Source organism: Terrapene carolina, unplaced genomic scaffold, assembly GCF_002925995.2.
Source record: "Terrapene carolina triunguis isolate 2854851 unplaced genomic scaffold, T_m_triunguis-2.0 Scaffold111, whole genome shotgun sequence".
In the NCBI taxonomy this organism is placed as follows: Eukaryota; Metazoa; Chordata; order Testudines; family Emydidae; genus Terrapene; species Terrapene triunguis.
This window is the reverse complement of record NW_020664462.1, coordinates 799335-824170: the sequence shown is the minus strand read 5'-3', so window position 1 is coordinate 824170 and position 24836 is coordinate 799335. Positions and strand designations below refer to the sequence as shown.

At 45.6% G+C, this 24836-nt stretch overlaps 1 protein-coding gene across 5 annotated transcripts in view; it reads right to left on the bottom strand.

Moving 5' to 3' along the window:
• Nucleotides 1-3460: 3460 nt before the first annotated feature.
• LOC112102487 (KAT8 regulatory NSL complex subunit 1-like) overlaps nucleotides 3461-24836 on the bottom strand; it is a 126531-nt gene continuing 105155 nt past the window's right edge. For all 5 annotated transcript variants that reach the window (XM_026652073.1, XM_024193819.2, XM_024193817.3 and 2 more), the window contains 5 exons: nucleotides 24391-24512; nucleotides 23272-23326; nucleotides 19817-19929; nucleotides 7198-7423; nucleotides 3461-5084 (listed from right to left, as the gene is read on the bottom strand). In XM_026652073.1, coding sequence (XP_026507858.1) covers nucleotides 4803-5084; nucleotides 7198-7423; nucleotides 19817-19929; nucleotides 23272-23326; nucleotides 24391-24512 — 798 coding nt within the window. In that variant the 3' untranslated portion in view covers nucleotides 3461-4802. The remainder of the gene's footprint in view (nucleotides 5085-7197; nucleotides 7424-19816; nucleotides 19930-23271; nucleotides 23327-24390; nucleotides 24513-24836) is intronic.

Here is a 24836-nt window from a genome sequence, read left to right as displayed (position 1 = left end):
GGGAAGTTCCAGAGACTGGAAGAAAGTAAAATAATGAATGGCTGATATATAGGAACAAAGGACTAGACTGAACTTCTTGGGTCATTGAGTCCAGTCCCATGCTACCACATGCCACCATGTCAAATAACCCCATTCATAAAGTTCTATCGGGTAAACCTAATTAGTTTTATCAGTAATGATTTTGTTTTCTTCCAGGCCATTCATAAAAATGTTAAATAGCTTGGGGCCAATAATCCATCTAAAAACTAAAAAAATAAAAGGGTAATATAATTAATACCAGTCAACATGGGTTTATAGAAAGTAGATCCTGTCAAACTAAGTATCTTTTTGATGAGATTACAAGTTTGGGTGAAAAGGTAATAGTGTTAATGTAATATATTTAGACTGTTGTAAGTCATTTGACTTGGTACTACAGAACATTATGACTGAGAAACTAGAACAATACAGAATCAACATGACACACATTAAACGGATGCAATTGACTGATAGGTCTCAAAATGTAACTGTAAATAGGGAATCATGGAGCAGGTGTTTTTCTAATAGGATCCTGCAGGAATCAGGTCTTGGCTCTATGCTATTTAATATTTTTATCAATGACCTGGAAGAAAACAATCATTACTGATAAATTTGCAGATGACACAAAGATTGAGAGAGTGATAATGAAGAGGACTGGTCATTAATAGACTGATTTGGATCACTTGGTAAGATGGGAGAGCAAACATGATGCATTTTAGTATGGCCAAATATAAACATATACATCTGGGAACAAAGAATGTAGTCCAAACTTACAGCCCGGGAAGTCTACCCTGGGAAGCAGTGACTCTGAAAAGGACTTGGGGGTAATCAGCTAAACATGAGGTCCTAGTGCAACCTTGTGGCCAAAAGGGCTAATGTGATCCTTGGAATTTCAGAGAAACGTTGAGTAGGAGTAGGGAGTTACTATTACCTGTTTTTGGCAAAAGTGTGACTGCTCCTGGAATACTAATGTCTAGTTCTGGTGTGCACAGTTCAAGAAGGATGTAAATAAACTGGAGAAGAGCCATGAGTAAAGGACTAGAACACATACCTTATAGTTTTAGGCTCAAGGAGCTCAAGTCTATTTATCTTATAAAAATGTTTAAGAGGTGACTTGATCTCAACCTACGAGTACCTATAGGGGAAAGAGAAATTTGATAATAAAGGGCTCTTCAATTTAGCAAAGATATAACAAGATCCAGTGGATGGAAGTTAAATCCAGACAAGTTCAGATTAGAAATAAGGTGGAAGTGTTTTAACTGTGAGAGTTATTAACCTTTGGAACAGTTTATCAAGGGTAGTGGTGGATTCTCCATCTCTGGAAATTGATAAACTCAAGGTTGGATGTTTTTCTAACAAAGATCTACTCTAGTTCAAACAGTAATTAATTCAGATAAGTCCTATGGTTTGTGTTATACAGATCAGACTTGACAATTGCAATGGTCCCTTATGGCTTTATAATCCATTAATAAAGGTCACATAGTTACTATAGGCTAAGGAAGGGGAAATGGTCAGAACTCATTCCTCACAAAATCTCATTGTGGATCCATCTCTTAAGTAGTGGGAATTCCTTCCTGCTCAGTGACAGACCTTAACTGAAATCTAGTAACTTGGAATCATGTGTGTATAACCTGTACAGAGAGTATCACTTCATGACATTAGGTCACAGGCTAAATCTGAATCTTTTGCAATTTAGCAGAAATGACCTTTCTTATGACATATGGTTCAACCATCTGATTCTAATGGTCTAGACCAGTGGTTCTCAAACTGGGGTTCAGAGGGTCCATGAGTCAACGGGGCCATTGGCCTTGCTGATCAATTCGTCCCCCCTCCCTCCCAGTGCCTCCTGTATGCCATGGAACACCTGATCAGCAGAGTGTAGGAGGCACTGGGAGGGAGGAGGAGGAGGAGCGGGAATGGGGTAGGCTTGGGGGCGAAGGCGGAGAGAGGTGGGGCGGGGTGGAGCAGAGGTAGAGCCTTGGGAGAAGGGGTGTAGTAGGGGCGGGGCTTGGGGCTGAGCAGGGGTTGAGCACCCCTGGGGAAAATTAGAAGCCAGCTTGGGGGTCCGTGAAAAATTTTAAATCAAAATGGAGGTCCTCGGGTTGCTAAAGTTTGAGAACCGCTGGTCTAGAGGAAGCTTGAGTCTAACCAGCTACACACACAAAATGGCCAAATAACAGTGTACATAGGTGTGTGTACAGTTTGATTTTAGCAATCACTAACAACGAACAAGAGCATTTTTCCTCTACCAAGGTCACCATAAAAAGGAAGTCTTCTCCCTCCTCTCCACACTTTTTGGCTAGGAGTCCCTAAAAAACCTCTCTCTCCTGATTGCACCAGCTATCCAAGTATGCTATTCTAATACTAAAGGTGTGTCCCTTATTTTGATAAATAGGGCAGCAATGTGACAGAAAGTGGTTGTCTTCATTGCTATCATCTAGTTAATTTTAGACAGGGCAGAGCAACTAGGGACCTTACTCCGTTTGACAAAGGAAGGCATTCTTAACTCCGATTCTGTGCTCACAGTGGCTGTGTAGGATCAGGTAATCAGATACCACGATATTAAGAGAACAAAGGGGGATGCATACATTTGCAGGAAAAAAGCAAGACTTGGCCCATGGATTGCTATAAGCCTCAAGTTTTATTTTGCTTTCATAACCATAGCATTTAGTCAGATGTGCTTTGAAGTCATTATTGTGAAACATCTTTCCAAACAGATTTTGCCCCTTTAAACGGTCCCAGAGTTTGCTAATATGTTTCTTCATCCATAGAACATCCATCCACTCAAAATAACACAAAAATAAAAATACCAAAAACAGGGAGAAAAGTACATGTAGAGCAATTACACAAAAGATGACAGTCTCTGCGGGAGAACTCTTACTTCATGTTTCTGTGCTTGTTGCTTATAATCAACTTATGAAAAAAATATGAATTTGACAGGATGGATTTTAGGTTTCTTGGAATTTCACTTTTCTCATTTTCAAACCTCCCAAAAAGAAGGGGACAAAATGTGACAATGTTTCCCCAGAGGCTTCCTTAGCCATCCCTCTTCTCATTGCCTTTATATTTCACTCTGCTACTTTTCTGGAACAAACAAAGTGAGTTACTGCCACTTATAGCCCATTACAGCAGCTATGGAGACTCCATCAGATCTCAATGACCTGCCCACTAGATGCCGGATAGGGTGCAACGGCATTGTTAAATGCAAGGCCAGTTATGCTTGGTGCAGCTGGTAGGTGGTGGGGCTGCCTTTTAAACAGGTTACTGTTTACTCATCCAAGTTTACCCTCCAAAATGTCAGTACGGCAGCCCTTCTATTTGACTATTTTATTTAATACTTTTATTACAGAACCATTCAGAGGCCCTAATCAGGATCTGGGTCCCATTGTACATACATACAGTCCCTGCCTTGATCATTGCTTTCCTATATTCCTATTTCCTTCTGAATGTCCCAACTCAGGAGAGGAGGGAATACCTGCAAGGACACCATTGGAAACTCAGAAGAGCAGTGATGTCCAGCTATCCAGGAATAACTTAGAAATACTGACCTTATAGACGATTTACAATGGCAACACGAGTAAGCTATTTATCAAACTGGTTCATTAAAAAAAAAGTGGGCTAAATGTTTAGTTCCATTAGTCCTGGGATGTAAACATACCATCTGCAAAGGGCAGAGATTCGAAGTGGGAAAGTAAAAAGGAGGATGCATGTCAAATAAAGTTGAACATGTTACCACTGTGTTACCTTAACACATTTCCAAGCCCCCTTTCTAAATGTTGGTATTAAAAAGTACTACATGTTCTGGAAGGGCAGCATTCTGACTCATCATTTTCCAGAAGGGCTCCCCAAAAATGGCTCAACACCCTTCCTACCATCTGATAGTTGAGAGCTGTACCCCCCTCTGTACAATGAATCTATGGTATTTTCTTTCCCCAGTAGTTTTGCTTTACAGAGGTTTGCCAGCTGAGATCCATGATAGAGAACAATTGAGAAAAAGCTGTGAACAAGTTAGAGATTGATCTCCATCCATCCTGTCAGTTTCATTACAGTGAGAATATATACTAAATAAATGAAAACATCCACAGCATGAAAATGATTTGTAGTTTATTTGAAGGCAATTGATACAAACGTCATTTGTGCAAGGCCAAGGGAACCTGGTTTTCACATACTCTCAAGAAAGGATTTGTTTTCATAGCTGCATTTAAAAATAAAAGCCATGCAGCACCGTTAGACTTCCCCATACCTTTTCAGGTGTTTATCAGTTGGATCTCTTGGAAATCTGTTCCTATTCCTGCTCCACCATGACACACTAGACAAAACGCCACTGAAGACTGGATGTGCAGCCAGGGGGCACCCTTTCAAGATAGAGATGTTTGAATATTGAACAATTAAAGTTAGAACAGCCAATTTAGTTTCCTCTTTATTGTTTGATTTTCGTTTTGTTTTGTTTTTTAACCCACCATCTTTCTCTGCATTATCCTGGGCTGCTGCAACTGTCGCAGCACCTAACCTTCTTGCCAGCAGGGCAATTGATCCCTTTTCTCCAGAGTAAACCAGTTGTTTTTTCTGGACAGCACTGTCCTCTCAGAGGTCCAGCACCTTATTTCTGCAGTGTGCCCAACTCTTCCCAATCTGGGGACGTGGGAGCCCAAAATCTGCTGCTGAACCTAGGTCTCAGGCATGGCAGCACCATTCACTGCCAGTGCTCCTCTGAACCAGCTCATCAGCCAAGCTTTTGATTCTGAAATAAACTATGTGCCTAACAACACATCACATAAATCAGGTGTTCATCTGTTGTTGAACAGCCTTCCTGGGAAGCATTGCTGGTCTGTGAACACCTCCAAGCTTCTATTGCCCTCTGTTTGCAGGTCCATATCTGAAACACGTGGCTCCTTGGAGTTAGATATGCCAGAGTCTATACTGTTAGTCCCGATACCCTGCTTGTTGCTAGAGTCCCACTGTTGAAAGTCTCCTGACTGCTTGCATCCATCTTCACTTGGCTGTTCCAGAAGAGCTTCGTATGCTGTGTCTGAAAGAGGAAATGTACGTGGTTCCCAAGGTTGTACACTCTGGGGGAGAGAGAAGAGAGAAAGAAGGATTGGTACAGAAAACCCAGATTTCAGAGTGGTAGCCGTGTTAGTCTGTATCAGCAAAAAGAACGAGTACTTGTGGCACCTTAGAGTCAAACAAATTTATTTCTTAGTCTCTAAGGTGCCACAAGTACTCATTTTTTTTTATTTTTTATTTTTTTTAAAGAAAAAAAACAACCAGAGTTAGCCCGTTATAGGACATGACAATATTCATTCTCCCTACATCCCTAAAGAGACCTCACGCTTCAATTTAAACCTCAAGCTCTTCTCTCTGGAACAGGGTGCTGAAGTAATGCAGACAGTTTCGATAAGCAATAGAAGTTATGCAGCATAGAACTGTGATACGCGAGCTCGCATTTATATTCTTAGTCCCAGCTAATCATTTTTCTGTTGGGATCAAGACTACTACCCTCCTGGCTCCTTACCTCCTTGATCTTTGAGGAAGTTCTTCCACAACCCCAGTGACTTCAAAAGACATTTAAAAAGTAAAGTTAGTGCCTGTACTCAGAACAGGTCTGGCGCAGAAAGCAGCAATGAGATTCTTCAATCTCAAATGCCTGACCTGGAAGGATCATCTCTAAGGGTGAGAGGGGAGTTCAGTCCCTATGGTACACTCAGTCATAGACGCCAACTCATGGGTGCTCCAGCCCTGGAGCATCCACAGAAGAAAAAAAAAAAGTGGGTTCTCAGCTCCCACCGGCTACAGCTGTTCCCCACCACTGCCAAACAGCTGATAGGGGCGGCACAGCCACCAAACAGCTGTTTGGAGGCACGGGGAGGAATTTGGGTGAGGGTAGAGAGCAGGAGGGTGGGTGAGGACCTCAGGCAGGGGGTGGAGTGGGGGGAGTAAGAGGGAGTGAGGGCGAGCCCTGGGGGAGTGGGCGGAGCAAGGGCAAGAAGAGGCAGAGCAAAGGCGGGGCCTTGGGGGAAGGGGTGGAGTCTCGGGGCAAAGTGGGGGCTAAGCACCACCAGGGAAAAGGAAAAGTCGGCACCTGTGCACTCAGTCCTTGATCTTTCTACAGAAACTGCTAACAAGGGTGGAGAATCGATGAAGTGGCTTGTAGGGTGGATACCTGCCCAATGAGAATGGGCTGCAGGGCCAATCATTTCACAAAGGCCACTTAATTTTATCAAACAGGACAAGTCACTTAGCTTTCAGTCACTATGATTTAGAATGGATTTAAATTGGTGGCCTAGAAGTGGGATAGCTTTTTATTCCATTCCCAATCCCTTGACCAACATAACTCTGGAGACACTTAAACTGAGCCAATTCAGTGACAGTGGATCACAAACTAACTCTGATCTTGAGTGTTAAAAAAAAATCTTAAACTTAGCACTAAGTTTAGGTTTATTTCAGGTAGCAGAACATGCAGACTGCTGTGTTACAAAGGGACATATGTACTGGAGTATGCTTCAACACTCACATTTATATGAATATGTATATATAATGTTAGTGTGATGTCACAAATGTAGTGGGACTTCACTGTAGGATCAGGAAGAGATGCTCTGTTTCAAATACAAAGCTTTACAATCTCCAAAGAAATTCTGTGAAGTTCACACAAAACTGAATTACAGTACCAGCACTGTAAAGAAGTGGGCAGATCTGTGGCTAGCCATGCGCATCCCTGTGCCTCCCAAAATCATGTCACATTGTTTCATTGCTACCACTTTGGAGTAGTTTCTTTATAGAGGTCCTCATGTTTGTATTTTGGTCTACATTCAAATAGGTCTTTTGAACTGAAAATAACTTTAAAGTTTTCCAATACTGTTGTAGCCATGTTGGTCTTACCATAAGAGACAAGGTAGATGAGGTAATATCTTTTACTGGACAACCGTCTGTTGCTTGAAAGAGACAAGCTTTCAAACTCCACAGGCCTGAAGAAGAGCTCACTGGAGTTCAAAAGTTTGCCTCTTTCACTAACAGAAGTTGGTCCAATAAAAGATATTACCTCACCCACTTGTCTCTCTCAAGAACTTTTAAAGCAGTTGTGAAGAATTCTCATTCTCATTGAGTCCAAGATGGCATAAACGTTTCATGCTCTCAGCCCTGAATATACGTAAGTACAGTGGAAAGGCAATAAATATCCCTCACCTGTATTACTTCATTTAGTATTTCTGGGGAGAGTCTGGTGTCCTCAGTGCAGGACAGCGGCACTCTAGTCCTGTTCTTTATAGAGAGGGGGTGCAGAATGTTAAAAGGCTCAGGGCTGTGAGATCCCATAGAAGGGTGCATATAGAGAAAGTCATTAAGGCAATTAAATCCAGGATCTGGAGATGCTGGTTGAGGTGTCCATCGACCATCTGTTTTGTTGGAGGACCTAAACAAAAACAACGAAGTTATTTAAGGGCCAATGTTGACACAACAACAAATGGATATAAACTGGCCATCAATAAGTTTTGGCTTGAAATCAGACAAAAGTTTCTAACCAGCAGAGGAGTGAAGTTCTGAAACAGCCTACCTAAAGGAGTAGCGGGGGCAAAAAGCCTAACTTTTGTTTTAAGAGTGAGTTTGATTATTTTAATGGAGGGGATGAAATGATTGGCTAAATGGCATATGGCCCATCCACGACTGCTACCAGCAAATTATCTCCAATGGCTAGAGATGGGACAATAGAGTGGGAGGGCTCTGAGTTACTACAGAGAATTCTTTCCTAGGTGAGTCTTGCCCACATGCTCAGGGTCTAACTGATCACCATATTTGGGGTCAGGAAGGAATTTTCCCCCCAGGTCAGATTGAGATTTTTTTCGCCTTCCTCTGCAGCATAGACATAGATGATTAGGGTTGGAAGAGACCTCAGGAGGTCATCTAGTCCAATCCCCTGCTCAAAGCAGGACCAACACCAACTAAATCATCCCAGCCAGGGCTTTTTGTCAAGCTGGGCCTTAAAAACCTCTAAGGATAGAGATTCCACCACCTCCCTAGGTAACCCATTCCAGTGCTTCACCACCCTCCTGGTGAAATAGTGTTTCCTAATATCCAACCTAGACCTTCCCCACTGCAACTTGAGACCATTGCTCCTTATTCTGTCATCTGCAACCACTGAGAACAGCCTAGCACCATCCTCTTTGGAACCCCCCTTCACGTAGTTGAAGGCTGCTATCAAATCCCCTCTCACTCTTCTTTTCTGCAGACTAAACAAGCCCAGTTCCCTCAGCCTCTCCTTATAAGTGAAGTGCCCCAGCCCCCTAATCATTTTTGTTGCCCTCTGCTGGACTCTTTCCAATTTGTCCACATCCTTTCTGTAGTGGGAGGGCCAAAACTGGACACAATACTCCAGATGTGGCCTCACCAGTGCCAAATAGAGGGGAATAATCACTTCCCTCAATCTGCCGGAAATTCTCCTACTAATGCAGCCCAAAATGCCGTTAGCCTTCTTGGCAACAAGGGCACACTGTTGACTCATATCCAGCTTCTTGTCCACTGTAATCCCCAGGTCCTTTTCTGCAGAACTGCCGCTTAGCCAGTTGGGCCCCAGCCTGTAGCAGTGCATGGGATTCTTCCGTCTTAAGTGCAGGACTCTGCACTTGTCCTTGTCAAACCTCATCATCTCTCTTTTGGCCCAATCCTCCAATTTGTCTAGGTCACTCTGGACCCTATCCCTACCCTCCAGCATATCTACCTCTCCCCCAGCTTAGTGTCATCTGCGAACTTGCTGAGAGTGCAATTCATCCCATCACCAGATCATTAATGAAAATGTTGAACAAATCCGGCCCCAGTACCAACCCCTGGGGCACTCCGCTTGATATCGGCTGCCAGCTAGACATCGAGCTCTTGATCACTACCTGTTGAGCCTGACGATCTAGCCAGCTTTCTATCCACCTTATAGTCCATCCATCCAATCCATACTTTTAAAATTTGCTGGCAAGAATACTGTGGGAGGCCATATCAAAATCTTTGCTAAAGTCAAGGTATATCATGTCCATCGCTTTCCCCATATCCACAGATCCAGTTAGCTCATCATAGACGGCAATCAGGTTGGTCAGGAATGACTTGCCCTTGTTGAATCCATGTTGACTGTTCCTGATCACCTTCCTCTCCTCCAAGTTCTTCAAAATAGATTTCTTGAGGACCTGCTCCATGATTTTTCCAGGGAACGAGGTGAGGCTGATCGGTCTATAGTTCCCTGGATTCTCCTTCTTCCCTTTTTTAAAGATGGGCACTATATTTGCCTTTTTCCAATAGTCCGGAACCTCCCCCAACCGCCACAAGTTTTCGAAGATAATGGCCAATGGCTCTGCAATCACATCAGCCAACTCCCTCGGATATATTGCATCCAGCCCCATGTCCTGCTTTTCTAAATAGTCCTTAAGCTGTTCTTTCATCACTGAGGGCTGCTCACCTCCTCCCCATACTGTGCAGCCCAGTCTGGGAGCTGACCTTGTCTGTGAAAACCGAGGCCAAAGAAGCATCGAGTTCTTCAGCTTTTTCCACATCATCTGTCACTAGGTTGCTTCACCCATTCAGTAAGGGTCCCACACTTACCCTGACCTCCTCCTTGTTGCTAACATACCTATAGAAACCCTTCTTGTTACTCTTTACATTCCTTGCTAGCTACAACTCCAGTGGTGCTTTGGCCTCAATAAGGCTTCTTTAAAATACAGCTAGCTCTCCTGGACTTCTTTCCCACTCATATTAGCCTCCCAGGGAATCCTGCCCATCAGTTCCCTGAGTCTGCTTTTCCGAAGTCCAGGGTCTGCAGTCTGCTGTTCTCCTTTCTTCCTTTTGTCAGGATCCTGAACTTGACCATCTCATGATCACTGCTGCCCAGGTTGCCACCACATCTACTTCCCTGTTTGTGAGCAGCAGGTCAAGAGAAGTACGGCCCCTAGTTGGTTCTGGTTGTCCCCACCACTCTCCAAAACCTTCCTGGATTGTCTGTGCACTGCTGTATTGCTCTCCCAGCAGATGTCAGAGTGATTGAAGTCCCCCATAGGAACCAGGGCCTGGGATCTGGAAACTTCTGTTAGTTGTCCGAAGAAAGCCTTGTCTACCTCATACTCCTGGTCTGGTGGTCTATAGCAGATGCCCACCATGACATCATCCTTGTTGCTCTCGCCTCTAAACTTAACCCAAAGACTCTCAACAGGCTTTTCTCCAGTTTCATACTGGAGCTCTGAGCAATCATACTGCTCTCTTATATACAATGCAACTCCTCCACCAGGTCACTTCCTGGTTCAAACTAGAGTACGTGGTGGATTCTCTATAACTTGAAATCTTTAAATCAAGATTTGAGGACTTCAGTAACTCAGCCAGAGGTTATAGGCCTATTACAAGAGTGGGTGGGTGAGGTTCTGTGGCCTGCGATGTGCAGCAGGTCAGACTAGATGGTCTCTTCTGGCCTTAAAGTCTATGAGACACAGGAACATAACTAGATACTAACATGGAACCCAAATAAAAATAAGCCACTGCATATTGCAAATGTGAGCCACAAAACTGAGATAAGTCTGGACTTAATCATTGTATCCCTCCTTTATTCAAGCAGCTGGTCATGGTCTCCAGCAATTAGTGTTTTGCCCCTGAATTGCAGCTTCTCCTCCACTGTCTGCTATAACAATAGCTCACAATTTTCTTGGGCAATTTCTGCCAATGTTGGTGGTGGTGAATTTTAGGATTAAGAAAGCATTTGCTAGCTGCTTTTTCTCATGATGAGACTTTGGGGAATCTGAGATAAAATAGTATAAACCATCTACTACTAAGTACAGAGGCAAACAGATTGCTGTAATTGGAACTTATACTGAAGAGTCCTGCCTATTTCTGACTGCACACATACATTTTTTTCTTTGAAATCCTTTCACCTCCTCCTCAGGGCCTGACATATGTTCATTGTGCCCCCCACTACTCCAGGTTTCCAAATTTCTCTTCTCCTTTCCACTGTGTTGTTACGACCTGCTGTCTAACCAAGGAGAGCTGGAAGAAATTGCCATGTTTACAATCTGTCAACTCCACTCCTAGGTAAGCAAAAGAGATATAATTTGGAAAAAGGGCATGGAGTTTGCACTAACTTATTAGTTCCTAGCATGAGACATGAGGGCCCAAGCTTAGTATGAAACTAATTTCTCATGTGGCATGATAACGTGCTGAGTCACTACTCTGATGAGCTGGCCCTATCCTATATACATTTCATCAACACTTTGCTTGTCAGCACAGCAGACTGGTTACATGAACCACGTCATCAGCAGCCTAGGATTTCTTTGCTTACAACAAACTATAGTTTCACAAAGTATAAGGCCAGAAGGGACAGTGATATAAAGAAGTCAGACTAGATGATATCTCTGGCCATTAAATTTCATTCAAATACTTCTATAGCGTTCATTCACTCCTCAGAAGACTAAACTGTTGTGCCACTGGCAGAGACCAGGAGAGTTTTAGGTGCCACCAATGCCTGAGGCCCCGGCAATGGCAGGAAATTGATTAAATGAGATCTGCCCAGATCTTCCCAGCAGATGATCCATGCCCCATGCTGCAGAGGAACGTGAAAAATCCCTACATCCCTGTCAATCTGACCCTGAGGGGAAATTCCTTCCTGACTCCAAATCTGGCAATTAGTTAGACCCTGAACGTGTGAGCAAGACACCAGCAGGCATTTAAAATGAATTCTCTGTATCACTTAAGTACTGGTTCATCGTGCCTGGTGTCCCATCTCCAGTTGTGGCCAATCTCTGATGTTTCTGAAGAAGGTAAAAAAAACCAATATATCTAATTATGCACTGGGGAAAAAATTCCTTCCTGATCCTTGCAGGTGATCAGCTGATGCACAGACGCACAAAATTTGATTATAGTCATTGTCTTAATGCAGAGCTGCAACGAGTGTGTTAGGAGCAATGCAGACAATCCTGTTTTCCCCATTATGCATGAAGGAAGGGGATGAATGGGGGACTGATGAGAGTCCTAGATTCCAAAGCCAGAAGGGACCACCAGCCTGACAACACCTTCTTTTCCCTCTGCACCCCCTGTACTCCCCGGCTATAGAATTTCTCCCAGACCAACATTAAAGGATATATTTTAGAAAGGTATTTGATTTAATCCTACAGACTCCGAGCATTGGGAAGTCCACCACATCACCTGGTAAGCTGTTCCAATGTTTGCTAGGAAATTATATCTTATTTCAAGGTTGAATTTGTCCAACTTCAACTTCCAGCCACTGGCTCTTGTTATACCTTTGTCAGCAAGCTTGAAAAGTCCCCCACTATCAGACCTCTTGTCCACATGTAAGTGCCTAGACACAGTGATCACATCATCTCTCCATCTTCTTTTCAAAAAGAAGGAGACTCCTTACTTTCCAGCTTCCTGATTATTTTTCTGGCCCTTCTTTGAACTCTCTGCAGCATTTCCACTTCCTTATAGAATCCAGTTCTGGTGTCCACACTTCAAGATGGTAGTAGCAGTCTTACCAATGCAGTGTATAGAGGCAAGGTCGCTTTTCTACTTCTACTTGATAGTCCTCTTTTTATACATCCAAGGACTGCATGAGCTCTTTTTGCCACAGCATTGGACTGAAAGCTCATGGTAAGGTGATAATCTATGACAGTGATTCTCAACCTTTTCAGACTACTGTACACTTTTCAGGAGTCTGATTTGTCTAGCGTACTCCCATGTTTCACCTCACTTAAAAACTGCTTACAAAATCAGACACAAAAATACAGAAGTGTCACAGCACACTATTACTGAAAAATTGCTATCATTTTTACCATTTAATTATAAAATAAATCAATTGGAATATAAATATTGTACTTACATTTCAACATATAGTATATAGAGCACTATAAACAAGTCATTGTATGAAATTTTAGTTTGTACTGACTTCACTAATACGTTTTATGTAGCCTGTTGTAAAACTAGGCAAATATCTAGATGAGCTGATGTTCCACCTGGAAGACTGCTGCGTACCCCCAGGAATACAAATACCCCTGGTTGAGAACCACTGATCTATGATGACCCCTTAGTCCTTCTCTGAGTCATGACAGAGTTCCCCATCCTGTAGATATAACCTGCATTCTTTGTTCTCAGATGCATTACCTTGTATTTGACTTATTAAAATGCATTTTGTATGAATATTACTGGTGATCCCTATCACTCGGTAACAGTCACCTGTCCTCCTCATTATTTTCCACTCTACCAATCTTTGAGTCATCTGACAACTTTATCAAAAATTTAATTTTGTCTAGATAGTTGATAAAAATATTAAATAGCATTGGACCAAGAACCAATTCCTGGGGACCCCTTCTAGAAACAGTCTCTACCATTGATATCTCCAGTTAACAACTACATTTTTAGATCCATCAGTTGAGCCAATTTTTAACACATCTAATGTGTAACTTGTTCCCGGTTAATTCCATATAATGCAAGTTTTTAAAAAAAAATCAAGATGTCATGTGGTATTAGGTCAAATACCTTGGAACCGTGACCAAAAGCTCCCCGTATTCATACCCTACATGCTGTTATAATAATCTTTGTACAAAATATGCTTTTATGACATACCATTTGAAAACTAATAACTCACTGGTCAATAATATCATGGTGAAATAATATTATACATAAAATTATTAAATCCCCCTGTATGATGTTCTTAAGATATGTTCAAACTACGCAGCCCGGCCTAGACAGAAGTATCCTGAACGAAGAAATGGTCCGTTTACCTCAATTTACATATAAGTAATAAACAGGGTCCTTGAGACAGTAGGGAGAGGAGATGGCAGGAGACAAAGAAAACTGCATTTCAGCAAACATAGGTGAGAACAAAGAACATGGAACCTCCTTCGCCACCAGACTCCATGTCACCTTCTTCACTCTTTGAATAAATATTGCTTTGAGGGGTAACCCTGAGAAGAATCCACTTCCAAGGTTAACTGGACTACAAAAGAAAGGGGCAGAAAAAAGACAGTTACCTTTTCTGTAACTGGTGTTCTTCGAGATGTGTTGCTCCTGTCCATTCCATATTAGGTGTGTGCGCTCGCCACATGCACCAGTGTCAGAAGTTCTTCCGTCAGTAGTATCCATAGGGGACCTGCTCTGGCGCCCTCTGGAGTGGTGCCTGCATGGCACGGTATAAGGGGCGCCGCCAGCTCCCCCCACCCTCAGTTCCTTCTTGCTGGAAACTCCGACAGTGGGGGAGGAGGGCGGGTCGTGGAATGGACATGAGCAACACATCCCGAAGAACACCAGTTACGGAAAAGGTAACTTTCTTTTCTTCTTTGAGTGCTTGCTCATGTCCATTCCATATTAGGTGACTCCTAAGCAATACCCCTGGAAGTGGGTAGGAGTTCACAGACGTGTAGATTGCAACACAGCTCTGCGGAACCCAGCATCGTCCCTGCCTTGCTGAGTGATGGCATAACGGGTCATGAACGTATGGACGGAGGACCACATTGCGGCTCTAGAGATGTCCTGTATAGGGATGTGCACCAGGAAGGCCGCCAAAAACGCCTGTGCTCTAGTCGAATGGGTTCTGACAATCGGCGGTGGCGGAACCCCCGCCAGCTCATAACAGGTCCTAATGCATGAGATAATCCCATTGGAAATCCTCTGCGATGACACCAGAAGGCCCTTCTCATTCTATCCGCTGTAGCGATGAAGAGCTGAATTGGTTTACGGAAAGGCTTGGTACGTTCTAAGTAAAAAGCCAAGGCCCTTTGGACGTCCAGCGTGCGAAGACGCCTCTCTTCACTAGTCTTGTGTGGTTTTGGACAGAACACTGGGAGGAAAATGTCCTGGTTCATATTGAAGGAGGACACCAATATGAAGACTGGGTGGGGCCGCAGCTGAACCTTGTCTTTGTAGAAGACTGTGTACGGCAGTTCTGAGGTCAAGGCTTTAATTTCAGAGACTCGTCTCGCTGATGTCACCTCCACCAGTAATGTGACCTTCCATGACAGATGGGGAAGGGAACAGGAACCCAGCAGCTGAAAGGGTGGGCCTGTGAGCCTAGAGAGGACCAAGTTAAGATCCCATTGTGGGACAGGAGTCCGTACCTGCGGGAAGAATCTCTCGAGCCCTCTCAAGAATCTGACAGTCATGTCATGGGAAAACACCGTCTGTCCTTGGATCGGCAGGTGAAAAGCGGAGATGGCCACGAGATGCACTCTAACAGAAGAGTGTGCCAGGCCCTGGTTCCTCAAATGAAGCAGGTAGTCTAGGACAGCCTGTATGGAAGATCACGAGGGAGAGAGGCCACACTCGGAGGCCCAGTGGGAAAACCTCATCCCCTTGGTCAGGTAGGTCAGTCTAGTTGAGGGCTTCCTACTTCCGAGGAGGACCTGTTGGACCTCCTCTAAACAGGTCCGCTCCTCCGGGTTCAGTCATGCAGCATCCACGCCGAGAGGTTGAGGAACCAGAGGTCGGGGTGTATCAGCCGACCATGGTCCTGTGACAGAAGATCCGGTCGGTTGGGCAGGGGCCAGGAAGGGGCCGCTGATAGGTTCATGAGTGTGCCGAACCAGTGCTGGCAAGGCCACGCTGGGGCACTCATGATAACCCGCACCCTGTCTCTCTCGATCTTTGCCAGGACCTTGGTGATGAGAAGGATCGGAGGGAATGCGTACATCAGGCCCCCTGACCATGACAGGAGGAAGGCATCGGAGAGGGAGTCCTTGCCCAGACCTTGCCAAGAGCAAAACCGATGACATTTTCTGTTTTGCCTGGTGGTGAACAGGTCCATTTGCGGAGTTCCCCACCTCTGGAAGGCCATGTAGACTAAATCCTGGTGGAGCAACCACTCGTGGTGAGAGGAGAACCCCCTGCTGAGGTGATCTGCTAGCGTGTTCTTGACGCCAGGGAGATGACAAGCCTCCAGGTGGATCTCATCATTGACACAGAAGTTCCAGAGCCAGAGTGCCTCTTGGCAGAGAGGCGATGAGCACGCTCCCCCTTGCCTGTTGATGTAGACCATCGAGGCTGTGTTATCTGTCAGGACTCTCACCAGGTGAGGTAGGAAGATGCTGCATGCCTGACAGGTGAGGTAGGAAGATGCTGCATGCCAATCAAACCGCTCTGAGTTCTTTGATGTTTATATGGAGCACCATCTCCCCTGAGGACCACATACCCTGGGTCTGGAGATCTCCAAGGTGCGCACCTCAGCCAAGGCATCTGACATCGACTCCATGGACTGGGAATAGGCAGTCGTCAGCCACTGCTGCAGGGGCCGCATCCCGAGCCTGGCATGGTTGACAATGTACGTGCAAGCTGCCATGTGGCCCAGCATATGCGTGGCCCAGCCCAAGGAAATGCAGATACCTCTGCGATAAGGTCTGTCAAGGCTCAAAAGCTTTCTAGCGGCAGGAACACTCTCGCGCAGATTGAGTCGAGCACCGCTCCATTGAATTCTATCCTTTGCACTGGCATGAACATGGACTTTTTGTCATTCACCAGTAGACCCAGGGAGTGGCAAGTGGCTTGCAGCACCGCAACATCCCTTTGCACCTGAGACCTGGAGCTGCCCTTGATGAGCCAGTCATCAATGTACAGGTAGATCTGGATACCCCAGCGCCTGAGGTAAGCCGCCACCACCGACATGTACTTGGTAAACACTCTCGGTGCAGTCGCCAGGCCAAACGGGAGGACTGTAAATTGATAGTGGACCGATCTCACCGTGAAATGGAGAAAACGTCTGTGCCCTTAGAAGATCGCTATGTGAAAATATGCATCCTTTAAGTCCAGGGCGGCATACCAGTCTCCTGGATCCAGGGAGGGGATGATAGAGGCCAGGGAGACGATGCGGAACTTCAGCTTCTTTAGGTACTTGTTGAGGTCTCGCAGGTCCAAAATGGGATGCAGACCGCCCTTGGCCTTTGGGATTAAAAAATATCGGGAATAACCCCCTCCCCCGCCCCCATTCCTGTACTCTAGAGGAACTTCCTCCACCGCCCCCATCTGCAGCAAACTTGGACCTCCTGTGAAGGATCCCTGAAGGGGGGCGGGGATAGAAAGAAACTGAAGGGTATAGCCCTGCACCACTGTGTTCAGGACCCAACCGTCTAGGGTTATTGTGGTCCATGCAGGGAGGAAAAGGGAAAGGCGGTTGGAAAAAAACAGGGAAGATGGATCCGGGGAATGATCTGGTAGGTCGCCCTCCAGCGCACCCTCAAAACGGTCGCTTGGCCTTCTTGTGAGGCAGGTCCTGCTGAGGCTGGCTCCTTTGTCCCCGAGGCTGTTGCACTTTGAACTGCTTACGTGCTGGGCCTGGGACGTACCACCCCAGCATTTTCAGGGTGGTACGGGAGTCCTTTAAACCATGCAGGGGCCAAGAAGCAGAGGACATCAAACAAGGAGTCCGAAGGTTCTTCCAACTCCTCAGCCTGGAGCCCCAGGTTAGATGCAACCCTCTTCAATAGTGCCTGGTGTGCCTTAGCGTCATCCTGAGGAACTGGGTGAGGCGGCTCCATGATAGCCTCGTCTGGCGATGACAAGGACAATGCCAGTACCGCAGGAACTTCCACGTTCATTGGTGGTCTAGCAGGCTGCTCCCCCGAGCCCTCCTGGATCTGTGAGGTCCTTCCCCCCCAAAGTCTCGGGCACTGGAGGGGGTCGGGATGCCGAGGCCGCAGGCCTGTCCGAGGCTCCCAACACCAACACCTGGGAAGGCCGGGTGAACCCCCAGGGGTTCCATGACACCGGCCATTGTGCCTAGGGCCATGGGACAGGTTTTGGTGCTGATGATGTAGGTGGCACTGCAGGAGCCGGAGGCTGTCCCGCAGTTAGGGAGCCCTGCTCGGTGCCGGAGCAGTTGCTACCCAGCGACCAGGATCAGGCGGAGCGGTGGCTCTTATCCTGACTGGTGCTGGTCACTGCGCCTGGAGGCAGACCTGTCCGAGCGGGACGAATGCCTTGGCTGGGGCCTCGGGGACCGATGGCCTTCGGTGTATCGGCGTCAGAAACCCGGCGATGTACGCCTTATTCTTCCCAACTGGGATGTCGAGCGGGACCGGGAGCTATCACGCACCAGATGCCGGGAGGAACTCCCCAAACGTGGCGATCCCCGTCTTGGAGATCAACGACGACAGTCTGGTGACCTCAACCCCTGGATATGTACCAAGCTCTTGGCGATGCGAGGGGTTGGTCTCGGTGCTCCTGCCTGGGGGCGCATGCCTCAGTGTGTCTGCACCAGACTACCAGGGAGGTACACCTCGAATCTCGCAGTTTGTGCCCAAGGTCTGGGGATCAAAGAGGGCTCCGTTGAGCCTGCCTATCTGAGGCGTGACGGCTTCAGGCAGGCGAGCGGTGGCAGGATGTTCCACACGAAGGGGAATGGTGCCGCTGAGGAGGGGACATGCGGAGATCCCAAGGTGGGTTTACCTCGAGACCTGGATACTGCCGGAGCTAGTGTGGGCAGCACCGGAAGCATCAGGATCTCCTGAACTGCCTGCAGGGCCTCGACAGCACTTGTAGCTGGCGGAGGCCTGTACCGCTATCTGGAGTTGCAGACAAAGCATGGGATGGGCTGCACCGCTCGGCTTGAGCTGGGGCCTGACTTCCCAAAGGAGGCGTTGAGCTGCCTGGCGTGGGTCTTGGCTCACCCCCAGCTGTCTTTTCCCTTGAGGGAAGTAGGCGATCTTCCTCCTCCCCATCTTCTTCGGCTTCTTGGACGGAGCCGTGGAGGGGGGCCGACGCTGCAGTGCTCGGTGCTGAGTTGGACCGTTGCTTCGGTGCTGGAGTGAGTGCTGACTGCATCAGGAGCACCTTTAAGTGATTGTCCTGCTCCTTTTTCATCCTAGGTTTGAATGACTTACAAAGACGACACTTGCCGCGTATATGCCCTCGCCCAAGCACCGTAAGCAGCTACTATGCGGATCATTGATGGGCATAGGCCATTTGCAACCGGGCTTAAGGCCTGGGGACCGGGGCATGCCCCGTCCGAGTCCCATTCGGGACTAACGAAGAGTTCAAGAACTATTACTAAGAGTAACTAATTCAACTATATACAATTATATTACAGGTTTTCAAAGTTCGCAAGAACAGAGAACGAAACAATGCTAGCCGAAGCAGATGATGTTCCAGCAGGGGCCACTCCAGAGGGTGTCTGAGCCGGTCCCCTATGGATACTGCTGAGGGGAAAACTTCTGACACCGGTGCATGTGGCGAGCACATACACGTAATATGGAATGGAAATGAGCAAGCACTCGAAGAAGAACCCCAAGCTCTAGCTCTCTCTCTCTTTCACCTAAGATGACAAAGGAACCAGCCTCTTGATTTTCGGGGAAGGTCCAACTTGAGAATTTGGTCAGCCTTATTGCTGGGAACATGTAAGGATTTTACCTTGAACCAAATCTAGCTTGTTAAATTTTAGCTACTAGAAAGCATTGTGTCTTTATTTCTCTTGTAACCATTTCTGACATTAATACCTGGTACCTGAATCCACTTAAAATCCTATCTTCTTTTGTTAATAATCTTGTTTTATTTTTTAATCTAACCAATCCAGTGCTGTGTTTAAACTGAACTGTTTGCTAATAGTTCAAGAAGCAGATTGTTGAACGTTAACCCTTTACAGGGACAATGGATCTTTAATACCTGAACTGTCCAGGAGAGATCTGGTCAGTGTAAAACACACGTTGAGAGTGGCCCGCATTGGGAGCTACAACAACACAACCCCTCACTGGTCTGGAGTGCAACCCAAAATGTGACAACCCCAAAGCAGGATCTCTGTATAGTTTAACATGAAGAGGAAATAAAGATTCTTGCTTCCATGCCTTGCTACGTAGTGCTAATGAGAAATTGATACCTGTTTCCTCGCTTGTGGGAAACAGCTGCTGCCCACGAATCCCATCGGGCTCGTTCAAGCTCCTCATACTTGGTGTGATGGTTCAAATAGGTCTCATCAGAAGTGTCTTCCAACTAGGAAAAAGAACAAAGCTAGTTTTCCCTCTAATATTCAAAAGATGACATTCTGTCTTCAGGGTGACACTACTGTTTGGTCAAGTACAAAGTAGCAGAAACCCTGTGATTCTGAACCACAGAACTCAGCAGATAACAATGCCTATTGGACAATACTGGAGAAACCACAGTCTGTTTCGCTCCTTTAAAAAAAAAAAAAAGTTTCCAAAATGGAAGTCAATTCATATAGGATCAAGTTAACAAGGATTTAATCTTTGGTTTGGCTGGTCAAAAATCACAAAATCTGCTGTGTGTGACCTTACCTATTAATTTATATAATTGGATTCTGAATGCTGGAAGATCAGACATCTGTTCATGCTGGTGTCTGTGTCTGTGTCTGTGAAGTTTCTTTCATGTAACTACAGAACGGTTTTCTTCACAGTTTGTTCTCTGTAGAACACAGCAACCCACTAGAACAACTCAACATGAATTCTCTTACTGAATAAACCCTCTGTGATGGGAGTTGAGACTTTCCAACAGTGAGCAATCTCATACAATCACATCATCTGTGGTTGCTCAGGTTGGTGAGATCTTCCCTTAACTGGGGAATTGGAACCACTGTTTAGAATCACTAACCCAGTCATACTTTTCATGAGCCGCTGAATTTGAAGTTTATGAATCAGACTATTGTTTGGATTCTCTGAGACAGACAAAGCCTCTATTATATAGATCATGTGAACGGATGCCAAGAACATTAAAGCACCACTCAAGGGTTTGCTGTGGCTGCTGCTTATAGAGAGGGATGACCCAAGAAATGCTTTTTCATAACAGCTGATGCAGATGTCAGGGAGCCAATTGCAGCATAGTCAATCTCCTACCAACAGAATGAGCATAGCTGATCCTGGCAGGGGCTGTCCGATTGCACTTCCTGATTGGTGGAGGGGCAGGGCTAAGTTACTACTTGACCCAGCAGCAGATTACCTGTTCTGTTCATTCCCTCTGGGGCACCTGGCATGGGCCACTGTCGGAAGACAGGATACTGGGCTAGATGGACCTTTGTTCTGACCCAGTATGGCTGTTCTTATGTTCTAGTTATGCCATTTGAGCTAAATAATGTCTCTACGTTGAAGCATTTCGTAAATGACTATTTTCAGGACATGCTGGAACAATTTGTTGTTTATTTAGATGATATTCTTGTCTTCTCCAAAAACCAGAAACTACATGAGCAACATGTCCGCAATATCCTTGACGGACTCCACCAGAACAAACTTTACATCAAACCTGAGAAATGCAAATTTTATAAGGACACTATTGAGTTCATTGGCTTTATCATCTTCCCCAAGTACAGTCTGCTTCCAGTAAGCTAAAGAAAGTCTTCCCTTCAGCTCTCATTCTTGTGTATCCAAAACTTTTTACCATGGAAGCAGATGCCTCAAACGTTGCAATCAGGGCCGTACTTTCACAAAATGCAGGCCCGTATCACCAACTCCATCCATGTGTGTATTATTCACGTAAACTAACCCCCGCTGAGAAGAACTATGATAACTGGGACTAGAATGGCGACACTTTTTGGAGGGGCTCAGTTCCTGATCCAGGTCATCACCAATCACAAGAACTTAGAATATCTTTGAATGGCTTAATCATCAGATCCGTGGTCACTTTTCTTTGCCAGATTTGATTTCAATATTACCTACTGCCCTGCATCACAGAAAGCGAAAGCAGACGGCCTTTCCCACAAGGACAAATATGCTGTGCTGAACACCACTCCCCAAAACACTGTGCTATGACCATCTAATTCTGTTGGTGGAACAACAGCCCAGGATTTACCATCTCTTATTCGGGCTCTACTCCCAAAAGACCTGCAAGCAGCCAAACTCTGTGAGACCCTTGATACCTCCAATGCACCATTCAGCTTAGGCTTCCATTTGCACAATTGTCCACTATATCTTAGCAAGCACTTTTACATTCTAGATGATCAGCCCAGACAAAGTGTTAAGAATGTGCCCTGATACTGTAGGTGCTGGCCATTTTGGACACCATAAGACTCAGGACTTGGAGGTACGAAGTTTCTAGTGGCCAAAGGTGAGTATTGATGTGAAGAAATACATTGACTTTTCTGATCTAAGCTTTCAAAGCAAGGGCCAACGTGTTAAGATGCCTGGATTACTCCAGCTTCTGCCACCCCACCTCAGTGCTGGTCCATGGTTGCAAAGAACTTGTAGAGTCAACCCGACTCCAGCTGCCTAAAACCATGAAAGTCTGTCCAGTTTTTCACATATCCTTCCTGAAGCCCTACACAACAAAATCCCGCTCTGCTTCATGGCCCACTCCCATGGAGGTTCAGGATCAAGACGAATATGAAGGGCAAGAAATCCTGGATTCTAAATGAATCCGAGGTCTATTTTACAACCTGGAGGACTAGGAGGGTTATGGTCCAGAAGAGTGTTCTTGGGAATCAGGACGGACTGTCTATGCTCTGGAGCTCATACACGCTTTTCACCAGAACCTAGAAAAACTGGGTCATAAGGGCCCTAGAAGGCACCCTTGAGGGTTGGGGGCATTTGCTGTCAAGGGAGCCAGCTGCAAAAGGGTCAGTCTCCTAGTAACACACTGGGCATAGCTGATCCTGGCAGGGGCTACCTAATTGACTGTACTTCCTGATTGGTGAAGGGGTAGGGCTAAGCTACTACCTGACCCAGAAAAAGCCAGAACTCATGGGCTGCTCAATGCATCCCACTCAACAGCTGCACTTGATCCTGCTTCCTGTATGATGTACCTGCTGCTACTCCTAATCTGCTTTTGTGCCTGCTCCAGTTTCTGCTTCCTGTACCTGTTTCTGCTCCCATTCATCCCATACCTGCTCCTGCTCAGCCTGCTCTTGTACTTGCTCCAGGTTCCTACCCTACTCTGTCCCTGACATCCCTGGCTCTGACCCCTGGCTTCAGTTCCCAACTACATCTCTGGCTCACCCATTGTTTCTGGCCTCAACTATGCACCTGGGTGTCCTGGGGTCCTGATTCGTGGCTCAGCTCTAACCTCCAGGCCTGGCCACCCCCATGGCTTGGACCAGTAGGCATGACTGCCCACGTCCCGGATGTGTTCCTGACAGAGGCACGCTTTGATCCTCATGCATGTACTGGCAATTCAATGATTAAGCTGTGTGCTGTGGCTGGACAACATTTACTACAGACTTTGCTTAATAAAGCCTGCAGGCTTAGCAGTTTACACTCAATCTTTACTTCTTCTAAGAATACAAAATGCCAATCAGACTTTTTCAGGATGGCTGTTGCTTCTAAAGACATTTATCATTTGTCAGTAGTGCTTGAGACCAGAAACAGTGTGACAAAGTAGATTTTGTCTCACCTCAAAGTCCATATGATCCAATGGCTCCACATCTTTGGGCTCTACCACTCTCCAGCTGCAGGAAAGAACACTCAATGTCAGAACAATTCTGCACTCACTGCCATGTCACCCTCTTGGCTAAGACCCAGAGCCAAGACCTGGCTTCATAGTTACTTCCCCATAGCTACTGGACACTAGCCCAAAGGTGATTAGCTTTACTGACAAAGCTTCCTAGTACAGACATACACACATACAAGCACACCACTTATCTTGCAGAGCTCCTAGAAGCCACAGATTTAGATTTATCATGTATGCACCAGCCAGCGATATGACAACAGAAGCCTGATAAATTCAATCTCATTGGACTCTGTTTTGACAGGCTTTGAGGGAAGGCAAAAATGGTAGGGCTCATGAAAGTGAACAATGAACAACTGTGGAACTAATGACCATCTCATCAACCATGACCAATCAATCACTTTATCTCCCTTTTACATAAAAGACTTGTCTGTATTTTGTCTACTTAGATTGCAAGGGGGCAGAGATCTCTCACTACAAGTTGGAGGTACACAGAACACTGGATGCTGAATAAATAATAGTAATCAGAACCAAGAAATAGGATGTGCAGAAATTCCATGCAGTACTGCACAGCTCTTCCAACGGTCCTCACTCCTATAGCAGTATCTCTGCTATTTCAATCTTTCTGAAACTAGTAATTATACCCTTGAAGCACTCCTACAATTCAAAGCTCTTTGCCTGGTCTGCTAATATCCCTACAACGACATGTGCCAACAACTGAACAAGAGACTAATTTCCCTTGCTAATCTTTTTCCATGTCTGGGAATTTTTCAGCCATCAGCCGGGAAGCATTGACCCAGCGCAAACACTACTGCCACATGCTAGTTGGCCAGTGAGCGATGCTGCCATGAAATTCCCTTTGAAGTGGCAAACTGCATCCTTTTTGATTAAAAAACAAAAAACAAACAACCAATAAAGATATACTGTCTTAATTTAAGTTGTTGTTTCTTGACGAAAGAGAGAGCTTTAGTAAAAGAGAAATAGCTTTCCCTTTTCACAGCCAAAATAACACCACCCTACACAGAACACAAAGGGAATTATTAATACTTTCCCATCTGCAGATACCTTGGTGTTAGAATCTCTTTGTACTGCAGCTTCTCCACTCGAGTGGCTGCTGCCATCGACATTGGGATCACAATGTTATTGATGTCGTAGGAACATTCCACTTTTCTTTTCTTCGAGGATACCTGAAACCGCACGCAGAGTGGAAAGGGAAAAAAACCCAGACAGAGCATTAGTGTCAACACAAAAGAACGTTTAAATCATACCATGGAAAAAGCAACTTCCCCAGAACAAGAGGTACATGTTATCTAGTGTTCAGAGTAATGGTGTAAGCAGGATTCCTGAGTTTTTTCTCCAGTTTTTCCACCAACCTGCTGTGATTTACTGGTCACATCAAGCAAACCCTATGGCTCAATTTATTCTTCTCTAAAGTGGGCACATTTACCTATCTTAGTTGATGTTGCCAATCCTAATATTTGTAAAGTGTTTTAAGATCATATAGCATAACA